Source organism: Emydura macquarii, unplaced genomic scaffold (genome assembly GCF_026122565.2).
Source record: "Emydura macquarii macquarii isolate MOO-44397 ecotype Brisbane River unplaced genomic scaffold, CSIRO-AGI_Emac_v2 contig_1119, whole genome shotgun sequence".
NCBI classification, from domain to species: Eukaryota; Metazoa; Chordata; order Testudines; family Chelidae; genus Emydura; species Emydura macquarii.
In genome coordinates, this window is record NW_027131256.1 from 11,278,402 (window position 1) to 11,291,471 (window position 13,070).

Consider the following 13,070-nt stretch of genomic DNA (forward strand, 5'->3'; position numbering starts at 1 on the left):
GCATTTCCATTGTTAATCTCTCAGACAAAAACAAATCAGAGTTAAACTTTCAAGTAAAACAGAGTGTGTGTAGGAATACAGGCCCATGTTAGATGTGGGTGAACTATGGTTTTAAATTAAGTTGGGATATTAGCATGTGAACAAAAAGAATGAAATCATGAAAAAGAAGAGTTGTTGTGTTATAAGACTTATAGTAACCCTTTGAAATACCAGTGTTACCTTATTTAAGGTTTGGGCTAAAGTAATCAAAATAAAACACAGTTAATTGGGTACCAGCTGCAATAAATAATTGGCTATATAAGAAACTCCTTCATCTGGCCTTAGCTGAGGTCCAATAATTGGAAATGACATCACTTGTTTGTTAAAGGGTATAAAACGAACCTATTGGAAGTTTAGCCCATTTGTAAGTATCTTTCATTAAACACTTGCAAATGTTTTGATACCGTTTGGATGTAGTAAATTGCTTATTATTTAGGAATTTTTAGGTAAGTTTAAAGCAACTATAATACCATTTGGCCTTTGGATTTAATAAAGATTTTATGGTTGAATTAGTGTCATGGTAATACCCTGCATATATAACACTAATTCCAACAGCGTACATAAAGCATAAGGCCTTAAACACAACTAACTTAAAGATCTGCCACTTAATATTAAGAGCATGTATAGATATATCAGGAGCTTGGTGCTAGTTATCTTCTAATACCTGGCTGAACCCAGTTCTCTAACTGCTGTATTAACTGACAAAAAAGATCTTCTGATAAATAATATGGCTTAAGACATGGCATTCGGAGCTAAATACCTCAAACATGAGGGAAGGAACAATGGTTTACTGTCAAACAGAATATCATTTACAGCCAAATCCTGGTCCCACTGAAGTCAATGGGGGTTTAGCTGGGACAGGAGTTAGCCATTAGTTTCAGTGAGATAATCTCAAAATTAATACTTGGAGCATGCACCCTCTTATCTCCCATTGGCGGTGAGAAGTAAGAGATTAAAGTAAAGTGCAAATCTGGTTGATCTAGAGTACAAATATTTCACACAAAAAACAGCACCTTTTATCCAAAAATCTCAAAGTGATTTACAAACATTAATTAAGCCATTAATTTATTCCAGCTATTAACTTATATAATTTGCAATCACAGGCTTTTTTTCTTAACTGCTCATTTAAATAAAACATACATACTTCTGAAATGGTCCAGTTTCTCTTATCTCTTTCCATTCATCATCTGACTTAGATGACAGAGAAATGGAATAGCAACCACTATTTTGCTTCTGCAACAGAGTATAATTGGGCTTGATGACTTTTGCTTTAAGTTCCTGAGGGGGGAGGAGAAAAAAACCAAAACAAAAAATCATCTTTATGCATAAGTAAACACACAGCAAAGGCTAGAAGTAAAACAAACCTATGGCCTGCGTAAGTACATTTTGCCATTTACAATGAATCTTCATTAATGGTATGGGACATATTTTGTCCCCCTTCTCTTCCAGCCAAACCTACTTGCCGGCTAGCAAAAGCAGAATTTAACACTTATATGCAACATAACCAGTTCAATAGTAAATGGACCTTTTAGCCAATACATTTAGATATCTATTTTTAGACAACAATGCTTGGTACCTATATAGCACTTTTCTCAACATCAATCAGCCATGTGAGGTGGGCAATATTACCCCCCCCCCCCTTTTTTTTTTTTTTTTTTTTTTTTTTAAAGGAAAGAGGCAAAAAGGATAAGACTAGAATGAGAGAGGTGCCAGGTACCCCACTGGCTTCAATGGGAGCTGCAGTTACTGGACACATCTGAAAATCTGGCTGTTAGTGACTTGACAAAGGCTACAGAGCCATCATGGAAGCAGGGAGCAACACAGATGAATTCTTGGCTTCTAGTTTCATACTCAGACCAAGCCACCCTTCCTATATCAATACTGTTACTGAATAGAACAAATTTGTCTGATTATTAAGGATACGACTCTGTCATGGAGGTGACGGATTCTGTGACTTTCCAAGACCTCCGTGACTTCTTCTGGGGCAGGGCTAGAACAGCAGCCAGCCCCTGGGACTGCTGAACAGCTGACCAGCGGCCAGCCCCTGGGACCACTAGAGCAGTGGCCCCCAGGCCAACAGAGCAGCCGGGTTTGGGTCAGCCCTGGCCACAGGAGCAGCAGCGGGATTGGCACAGCTGCAAGCCCTGGCAATGCTGTTTGTCCCCTCACCCCTGAGGGTATTTTTAGTAAGTCAGGGACAAGTTGCAGGCTTCTGTAAATTTTTGTTTATGGCCCCGCGACCTGTCCCTGACTTTTACTAAAAATACCCGTGACAGAATCTTAACCTTACCGATTATGGAACCGACCAATCCCACAACTGTCAAAACTTTCAGCTTCCAAATTTTCCCTCAAAGAGACATATCAGCGCCAGCCTGCACAATTAACACACGGCCCTACAATGGCTTGCCCGCCTAGAAGCAGAAGGAGGGAAGGGGATCCTGGTGCTTCTCTGAATGCAAGAGCCATTTTTTTGTGACTGGTTCTTGCACAGGTTTTGTACCATGGGAGAGGGCCCCTTGAACTTTCTTCCTGTGCATTCTAACGGGACAATCTAGCACTTCATGTGGAATGTAAATGTTGACCCATTATGGAGGATAAATTAACAAATGTTACTGATTCTTAACTATGGATACAGATACTCTTATTTTCTGTGGGTAACTGATAATTGCTTGATTTCTCCAATGGCAGTAAGTGACTTGACTCCAATGAATCGTTTGAGAGTCATTTATTAACCTGAGGTAGGGGGTCCATAAGAACTGGCATGCTGTCCTTCTGCACTTGCTGCTGAACCAAAGCATGGGAACAATTCATAAAGGAGCTTTCTTCTGGTGACAAGTCCTTAAACAAAGGTAATGCCTGCTTCCAAGACAAGAAGTCAGAGAGATCAGGAGACCTGTTTTTCTTGCTAACTTCTGCAATCACCTCATTCAGCTTAATCTGTTCTCTATCCGTGGGTGGTTGGAAGAGTTCAAGGAAAATGAATTCACTAGATTTGGCTGCAAGGAGAAAAAGACAGAGCATTAACTGAGACTAGCATGGCAGAACTTCAGCAACAGTTGCACAGAATATAATGGTCAGACTACAGCACTGATTTGTTAAAAGAAGTTGCTATTTACATTTCAAAAGTTTTAAATTACTGAATAAATATACTTGTAAACAGGCACAAAACACTCAAGCATAAAAAACCTTATAGTGCCTCCTGAAGGTTTCCTATTAAACAACAGTGCCTCAAAATAATTTAGGCTAAGATATTCCCAACTGCCTACTGGATTCCATTAATTACAATTCCCATTAATTTCAATGTGGGTTGTGCACCTAAATTCCCTATGCGATTTAGCCTAAATTTCTCTATCTGGTTACCACGAATGCCTAACTCAACAGCACCCATACAGGGTATCATTAAACAGTTAGAACTTATACTTGACTGGGACCACATCCTGAAATAAATCTTTCCTGAGTCTCCTCTTCTGGCCTTCAAACAACCCCCCAACCTCTTCATCAGAAGCAAGATCCCCACAGACCAGGCACCACATTCAAAGCGGCACTAGATCCGCCAAAACAAATGCAAAACCTGCAGAGATATCTCCACTGCTACCATAATCAATACTGCCCCCAACACACCTTTCAAGTTCCATCAGTCCTACACATGCTTATCACAATATACAGTATACCTCATCCAGTGCACTAAATGCCCCAACAACACTTATGTGGGTGAGACCAGACAATCACTAGGCTCTTGAATAAACTCACACAGGAAAATAAGAGACAAAAATGCCATGTCACCCGTGGGTGAACAATTCACAAAGCGATCACTCCATATCTGATACCTCAGTCCTCATTCTCAAAGGAAACCTGCACAACCTTCAAAAGACGAGCCTGGGAGCATGCATTCATAACTTTACCGGACACTAAAAATCATGAACTGAAGAGAGACACTGGATTTATGGCTTATTACAACTCCCACCCCCAAGCTGCCTTTTTTTTCCTTCTCCTCCCTTCTTTCCTTTCCCACATATGACCGGAGGGGTGTTAATGGGCCACTTAGAATCACAGAAGATTAGGGTTGGAAGGGACTTCAGGAGGTCATCTAGTCCAACCCCCTGCTCAAAGCAGGACCAACCCCAACTAAATCATCCCAGCCAGGGCTTTGTCAAGCTGGGATTTAAAACCCTCTAAGGATGGAGACTCCACCACCTCCCTAGGTACCCATTCCAGTGCTTCACCACCCTCCTAGTGAAAACGTTTTTCCTAGACGGCCCCCCCCACTGCAACTTGAGACCATTGCTTCTCGTTCTGTCATCTGCCACTACTGAGAACAGCCTAGCTCCATCCTCTCTGGAGCCCCCTTTCAGGTAGTTCAAGGCCACTATCAAATCCCCCCTCACTCTTCTCTTCTGCAGATTCAACAAGCCTAGTTCCCTCAGCCTCTCCTCATTAGTCATGTGCTCCAGCCCCCTAATAATTTTTGTTGCCCTCCACTGGACTCTCTCCAATTTGTCCACATCCTTCCTGTGGGAAGGAGGAGGGGCCCAAAACTGGACACAATACTCCAAATGAGGCCTCACCAATGCCGAATAGAGGGGAATAATTATTTCCCTTGATCTGCTGGCAATGCTCCTACTAATGCAGCCCAATATGCTATTAGTCTTCTTGGCCATAAGGACACACTGTTGACTCATATCCAGCTTCTTGTCCACTGTAACCCCCAGGTCCTTTTCTGCAGAACTGCTGCCTAGCCTGTCGGTCCCCAGTATGGAGCAATGCATGGGATTCTTCCATCCTAAATGAAGGACTCTGCACTTGTCCTTGTTGAACTTCATCAGATTTCTTTTGGCCCAATCCTCCAATTTGCCTAGATCACTCTGTATCCTATCCCTACCCTCCAGCATATCTACCACTCCCCGCAGCTTAATGTCATTTGCAAACCTTCTGAGGATGCAATCCACTCCATCCTCCAGATCATTAATGAAGACACTGAACAAAACCAGCCCCAGCACCAACCCCTGGGACACTCCGCTTGTTACCAGCTGACAACTAGACATTGAGCTGTTGATCACTACCCGTTGAGTCTGATTATTCTATCGATCTAATAGTCTTTTCATCCAACCCATACTTTAACTTGCTGGCAAGAATACTGTGGGAGACTGTATCAAAAGCTTTGCTAAAAGTCAAGATATATCATATCCACCACTTTCCCCACATCCAGAGAGCCAGTCATCTCATCATATAAGGCAATCGGGTTGGTCAGGCATGACTTCCCCTTGATGAATCCATGTTGACCGTTCCTGATCACTTTCCTCTCTTTCAAAGGGCTAAAAATGGATTCCTTGAGGACCTGGTTCCATGATTTTTCCAAGGACTGAGGTGAGGCTGACCAGTCTGTAGTTTCTGGGATTCTCCTTCTTCCCTTTTTTTGAAGATGGGCACTACATTTGTCTTTTTTTCCAATTGTCCAAGACCTCCCCCAGTTGCCACGAGTTTTCAAAGATAATGGCCAATGGCTCTGCAATCACATCAGCCAACTCCCTCAGCACCCTCGGATGCACTGCATCCTGTCCCATGGACTTGTGAATGTCCAGCTTTTCTAAATAGTCCTGAACCTGTTCTTTCAGCACTGACGACTGCTCTGAGAGCTGAGTCTGGGAACTGACCTCATCTGTGAAGACAGAGGCAAAAGAAAGCATTGAGTACTTCAGCTTTCTCCACATCATCTGTCACCAGGTTGCCTTCCCCATTCAGTAAGAGAGCCACACTTTTCCTGATGATCATCTTGCTTCTAACAAAGCTATACTAAATACGACGATTCAGTTTCCCAGAAGAGCACCACGCAATGCAAGTTTGAAAACTTGTCTCTCACCAAGATATTGGTCCAGTAAAAGATATTACCTCACCTACCTTGTCTCTCTAAGGGTATGTCTACACTGCAATTAAAAGCCCGTGGCTGGCCCGTGCCAACAGACTCAGGCTCCAGGACTCGGGCTACAGGGCTGTTTAACTACAGTGTAGGCTTCCAGGCTTGGGCTGGAGCCTGAGCTCTGGGACCCTTCCATCTCTCAGTTATGTCTACACATAAAACACTACAGCAACAGTGGCACCGCTGCAGCTGCATTCCTCCCTGTAGTGTTTCAGTGATCCACTTCCCCGAGAGGTGGCAGTTGAGAGAATTCTCCCACTGACTCAGTGCTGTCTACAGTAGGGGTTAAGTCAGTTTAACTGCATCACTCAGGGATATGAATTTTTCACACCCCCGAGCAATGTAGTTAAACCGACCTAATTCCCTAGTGTAGACCAGGCCTCACTCAATCTCTCACTTTACAAAACTCCTATCCTTTGCATAAAAGTTAATGCTTACCTTAAAATCTCTCTTTAAATACAAGGAAGTGCATTTCTGGGTTAGTGCTACTGAATCTACTAAAGGGAATACTGACACTACAGTCTCAGCATGGATCACGTGGTAGTTCATTTATGAATCAAAACATTGTGGGCTCAGACCAGTCTTGAAAGATTCTCCCTGTCACTTCAATTCTTGATTTTTTTCCAGTTTCCTATTCTTTTCTCTCTTGTAGTAACAGTAATATGGCTCATCATCTCCTAGTCAGGAGCTGGTACATCAGACACATTATTCCCTCATTCCTGCCTAATTTATAAGGTCTCTGAATATATGAAAAATTATATACCCACATTATTTCTTATATAGCATTATAGATGTGTACAGTGCTTTACAAAACAAATAAAGACAATCCCTGCCCAAAAGAGCCTACAAACAAGCTAAGAAACCTGCCGGCATTTGGTCTCTCATGGGATTTTTCTATTTTATCTGACAAGACTGTATCACAGTGTTACATTATCATTTTGAAAGAATCAATATATTTCCTGCTATTTTCCAAGATATTCTTCTTGCACAATCGCAACCAGGAGTCAGAATCCCTAGAAAACACCATACTTGCTCTTAAAGAGCGTCTTATTATCATCAGCCTGATTCTAAGAGCCATCTGTGATAGAGCAGAGAAACCTCCCACCAGCAGACAAGGGGTTAAAGAGAGTTTATAGGCCCACCTAGCCCAACCCCGCTATAACTACAGCCAATGACAGGCCTGGAGTGGGAAGAAAAGAGAATCTGGCTCAGCTCAGCACTGACCAGCAAAGAGGCAGGAGGGTAGCCCTGCCTCTCTAGATGAGGGGAGCATCAACAGAAGCCTGTCAGCTGTGACAGCTGCTGGGGGAGAAGCATTGTGACCCTGACCAAGAGAGACTGTTAGGAGACTTGGGAGCACCCAGCAGTGAATGATATGTTACAATTTGACTGTAAAAGACATTGTGGAGCTAGGATACTCCAACCTTGCATCTGCCCCCAACCCAGAGGGACCTGAGGCCACAGCACAAGACCACAAAAGGTCCACAAGGGGATGCTACTCCAGGTGAGCCACTACAGAGTCTTTGAATTATAGGGGCCACGCCCCAAACTGAAGGGACACAGGTAGGAAGAAACTCAAGGCAGCACACTGAGACTCTGCCAGGAGGAGCTTGCCAGGCCCTAGGCTGGGACCTGGTGGAAGGGGTGGGCCCAGGACCCCCTACCATGCTCCCCTATGGGCTGAGGGCAACGTGCAAGTGGAGGCCAGAAAATTCCCAGCCTAAGGTGAGGAAACCAGACACCTCTGCCAGCTGGTCAGAGAAGAAAGGGGCCAGAAGTTGGGTGGGCTAACCAGTAGGCTGCCCTGCCCTGCGAGCATGCTATCGCTTCATACATCTGCAGAATAGAGTGTTACACAGCTCAAAAGCAACACTTATTTCTGTACTTTTCACATGACTTTCCATCCACTTCAATGGGCTTTGGACTATGCTATTAATTTGTCAAAATTTTGCATTACATTAGATGAACTTTAACTTCCCCTTTTAAGGGAAGCCAACTAAACAGCGTGGTAAAGTCAGGCCAGAGGGCTATAAAAGGGTATACTATTTGAGAGCCAGGAACACCTGCCCACTTCTAAAGGCCTCTCCCCTGGGGGGGGGAAGGGGTAGGAGGAGTCACAGGACCCAGGACACAACTGATTGCATGGGACAAAGAATGAAAAAAGGAGCACCAGGGCCGGTATGTGAGCCCTAGAATGCTAAAGGCCCTTTTCCCTGCAGGCAGAGGAGAGGTTACTGCAGGTCACTTAGAGACACCTGGATCCAATTAAGGGCTACTCCAGGTCTACTTAAACCCTGCTTCCCCTAAAGAGGGGGTGGGGGGGGGGAGGGGGAAAGAAGAGAGAGAAGGAGAGAAAGAAGCTGTCAGAAGGCTGGTGGTGACAGGAATAGACACTCCCCCGGACTAGGAGAAAGAGCCTCTTTGCAGCCAGAGAGGCAGAGAAGGAAAAACCCCAGCCCCTGCCTGCAGGGAGGACCAGTGCGGCTCTGATCCTCCAGGGCTTTACCACCACCTCTACAGCCCCGTGCAGGAGCCATAGAAAGATACCTCCCAGGGCCCTGAGATATACACCGCCTAGAACTACCCACCCTCCTGTGAGGTTGAAGGGGACCCCTCAGGTCTGAATTAAGGCCAGCACCCCAAATGCTCTGCTGAAGAGGTGCCGAGGGGAAAGGACAAAAGACTTGTCCAGGTTGGGGCAGAGTTACCACAGGCCCCACTGCCAAAGGAAACTGTGGCTATACCACAACAGACTAATTTTGAGACACCAAAACTGACCACTCTTTACCTTTAGATAATTAATGGTTTCCTCCTGTTTCTCAAACATTTAAATCTAAAATAGCCACCTGACTGCATGCACATTTTTTCCATAATGTCTTAAAGGAGACAGTTAATAGTCCTATCATACTCACATGGCTTGCTTAAAACAGACTCTCCTAACTGGGTTTCAATCTGTTCTACGTAGTCTGCAGACAGCCAAAGGAAAATGAAAGTGTTACTCCCCGAGGAGTGGCAGACTTCGTTATTCCTCCACAGGCCAAGCTTTCTTAGGTGTACGGTATCCACTGACAACTCTATGTTCTTATTAAGACCTGCTGTAGGAAACAGGGTTTAAAATAAACATATCTTACCACTGAGAGAGATGCACACAAACAAGTTACATACTAAGACAAACAAAATAAACATCAAATAAGTTAGTTAAAGCTTCATTTGCAGCCTTAATTCATGCCATTGTATCACACTTGTGCAGCATAAAATTTGGACACCTACTTTTCCAAGATCTGCACCCTAAACAGAAATTTACAAAGTTGTAAATTGAAAGCAGAACTGCACAAAAGTGGGATTGTTTATAAAAGTTCTAAGTCATTTTCCCTAAGAATAACTGTAGTTATATTAATTCTCTAGCTATTAAATTCCATTGTGTCAGAAATTCCACTCCCCTTCTTTCAGTCAATTCATCTGTCATCAATTAAGAAGGGCAGAGTAACAATTTCCTTTGAGCAGTGATTATACCCCCCATTATATTATAATATTCTGAGCAATTGACGTAACATAAAAATACTGATTTATACTTCCTGATCTTTAGTTGATTAAGGAATTTTCTTTAAATCTAACATGTAACATTTCACCTGAGCTGCAAAAATGTATGCATGTGCTTAAATTCAAATACATGAGTAATCCCGTTTACTTCAATGAAGTTATTGCCTTTAAAATTAAGCACACGCTTAAGTCTTTACAAGATCAAGGCCCAAGATAGAACAGACACATTATAAATCTCACAGACATTACTGAAATAGTTGAAAGCTACTAAGCTATTAATTACTATATCAGGGTGGCCAAACTTACTGATCCTCCGAGCCATATACAACAATCATCAGAAGTTCAAGAGCTGGGGCGCACCTGCCGGGACTTGGGGCGTCAGCCCTGCAGCGGGGTGGTGAGGCTCAGGGCTTCTGCACTGTGGGATGCACCTGCTGGGGCTTGGGCTTCAGCCCCGCTCCTGCTGAAGCCCGGAGCCCCAGCAGGCGCCTCCCGTGGGCATAAGTCTTGAGATGCCCCTCCCTGCAGGGCTGAAACACCAAGCCCTGGCAGGCACACCCCTCAGGGCAGAAGCCTCAAGCTCCCCATCCCAGTCTGGAAAGTGGAGAATGGGGAGGGGGCTGGGGGCTCTACCCACCGCACTTTAACTGTGAAAGAGCCATTGCAGCCCAGAAGCTGCGGTTTGGCCACCCCTGTACTATTAACACCCTCAATTTGCTCTAAATGGCATATTGAAAACAATTAAGAAGGGGAAGTGCTTGCAAAACAATCAATCAGTTATACAAAATGTTTTCAGAGAAATTGTGTTAGTGTTTTGCACATGGTCATGTAGGAAGGCCATGATGCTACACTGTATCTTACCTTGAAATGGGATCTTAATATACCGTGTAGTAAACTTAAAAGAAAAATCAGAACAGCAAAAGTTAGTTTATTTTTCAACATTATTGCTCAAAACAATTAAACAGCAAACATTTATTTTCTGCACATTCCTCTTTCTGCTCAGCTGAATAAACGGAAAGAAAAAATATTTGAGAACTTAGGTGAGAACTTATGTTAAGCTCTTAAATCTATTCCAAGGTATCTAAAATAGCACCAACCTGATTTTCAGAGGTGCTGAGCACTCTTAAATCTCCATGGAGTCAATGGTAGCTAAGCGAGAGGTCCAATTCCCCTAATAACCTTGTCATTTTTAAGTAGGTGCCTAAATATGAATACAGGAGCCTAATCTTGGCTCCCAAACTTAACCATTTTGGCAATTGTTTTATACAAATAATTTAAGAACTTTTGTATTGGTAATCACAGGGTAGTACAATTCTGCAAGTTACACGCATCTTAGGGCAAAAAAGTCTTAAATCTATTAACAGAACACATAGAAACTTTACAGATAAAAAAATCTAGTTGAAGAAATACTACTCCTACGGTCATTTTAAACTAAGACTATCCTCTATACTTAGTCTTTAGTTTTCCCTCTGATTATCAAACTAAAGACTAAGAATTAAACTGTTTTCCAAGATAAAAATTTTAAATTCTGGCTGTACATACTGACAAATTATGGTTCAAATGATTTTGACAAGTCTTTATTTCATTAGACTTCTCCGAGACATTTTATTACTGTATGAGAATATGTTGCACAGGGCACACTATCAGTGGGAAAAGCTGAAATTATTACTAAGGAATGCCCCAAAGTATTAATCTATAAACCACAATGGAAAAGTGCATCCAAAAAATCTATGATTTTTTTAATTGCACTATGTACACTGAGTCTGGTCTGGGAATTGTTGGAATTACAACACCTCATAATATACGTGGACTATGGTATAATCTCTTTCTTGGTTTATATTTTTATAACATGATATGCAAGTTGCCACCTCCCTCCATGTTATGTTTTGGTGTTATTTTAATGCTCTTTGCTTTGAAACTATGAAACAAAGCGCATCTCATTGAATGGTAAGTTCTGGAGCACACTGTACATCTGGAATACAAACATGAAAGATTACTTTGTTACAAGATCTGCAGTATTCCAGTAAAGCACCACTACTGATTGTTTCAGGAGATATTACCTCTGACCAGGCAAGTTTTTGCTTTCCCTCTGTGTTTTTAAAAAATTGTCTGTTTGATTTCTGATTGAAATGTAAGTACCTTGCCTACTCATATGAATCTTGCTTTCTGAAAACTTCAGAGTATGTATTCCTGGGAAAACATCAACAGCCTTCCAGCTCAGTACAATAGATAAGAGGTGATGAGTTGTTACATGGACACCTCTTGATCAATACATCTGGCAGGAGGAGGGCAGGTCTAATTTCAGAGTTCTCCGTTTTCTTTCAAGATCACTTTTCATTCTTTGAAATCTATTCATAACATGTGCAACTTGGGAGAAGTTTTATTTTTATTTTTAAAGCCAAAGACCCATCACAGTAATAATAAGTAGACTTACCGTAACACAACCTGTTGACATTCCTTTAATGTTTCCTATATACAGCGTAGCCAGCTTAATATCTAATGCTGGATCCATCTGCTTACTGGATGTGTTACAGGAAGCTAAGTCTGTGGAAGAGCTCTCTTCAAGTGTTTCAGCTGAAACCTATACAATAAAAAATATTTTAATACAGTGCTTTAAGTGAGGTTTTTAGCCCTAACATCAAGGATATTCCCCCCTGCAGCTGTGAGAGTTGTTTATAAGGGTGATTTTTCCATACAGCTTTTCCATATTAGAAGATACTTAAGTTATTATTACTAAGGTAAAACCACTTCAGGAGTTTATCCCTCAAGGAGCGAGAGGCAACTCACATTTCCTCATCATTAAAATGTAATCAAAATGTAATAGTGCTTTCAACTCCATCTCTTTGAAAACTGATCTATTCCAAAATAACACCCACACAGTACAGCAGCAGCAAATATCCCTTTTCCCACATCAAACTCACATAATCCAATTTAAGGTCAATATTCAAGGCATGTAGCAATTCTTCATCTACAGGACAAGACAGCAATGTCACTTCTAACTCAGTACAAGACTACATGCAGGGTTGCTCCAGAGATAGACTGAGTACAGCAACACAAAGCCCAATGGTATAAGATTGGTCAGATGATGCAGAGAGTTATTGAACTTGCTTTTATCATGAGTTTTAGGTTCAAATCCCATTTTTAGGCATAAGGGAAATGAGCAATTTTAGCCTATGTTATTGTAGCAGTGTCAGTCCCAGGATATTAGAGAGACAAGATGGGTGAGGCAATGTCTCTTTTATTGGAACATCTTGTGTTGGTGAGAGAAACAAGCTTTTGAGCTTACACAGAGCTGCTCTTCATCTGCGGTTACATCTTGCAATAGCTTTTCTGACAAAGGTAACTCAGGCTTTTGCTCTGTTTCTTTACTGTCAGTTGTGTCATCATGCACAGGCTCCAAATCCAGCATTTCTGGGTGTTTTGCTTCAAAAGATCCTTCATCATCACTGGAAAGAACAACTAAAGAGGAAAAGGCATTTTTATAAGACACAGAGTTAAGAATAACTTGTAACTCCTATCAAATCACATATTTTTGTAAGGAAAAAAAAGCTAGTCTGAAACTGACTTCGGGGTTGCC

At 42.2% G+C, this 13,070-nt stretch overlaps 1 protein-coding gene across 5 annotated transcripts in view; it reads right to left on the reverse strand.

Annotated features, from left to right (window-relative positions):
- SENP7 (SUMO specific peptidase 7) overlaps positions 1-13,070 on the reverse strand; it is an 80,619-nt gene that overhangs the window by 20,704 nt on the left and 46,845 nt on the right. For 3 of the 5 annotated variants that reach the window (XM_067546164.1, XM_067546163.1, XM_067546160.1), the window contains 6 exons: positions 12,780-12,952; positions 11,928-12,074; positions 10,355-10,388; positions 8,866-9,048; positions 2,773-3,035; positions 1,184-1,317 (listed from right to left, as the gene is read on the reverse strand). In XM_067546164.1, coding sequence (XP_067402265.1) covers positions 1,184-1,317; positions 2,773-3,035; positions 8,866-9,048; positions 10,355-10,388; positions 11,928-12,074; positions 12,780-12,952 — 934 coding nt within the window. The remainder of the gene's footprint in view (positions 1-1,183; positions 1,318-2,772; positions 3,036-8,865; positions 9,049-10,354; positions 10,389-11,927; positions 12,075-12,779; positions 12,953-13,070) is intronic. The other 2 variants (XM_067546161.1, XM_067546162.1) reach the window with 2 other exon arrangements.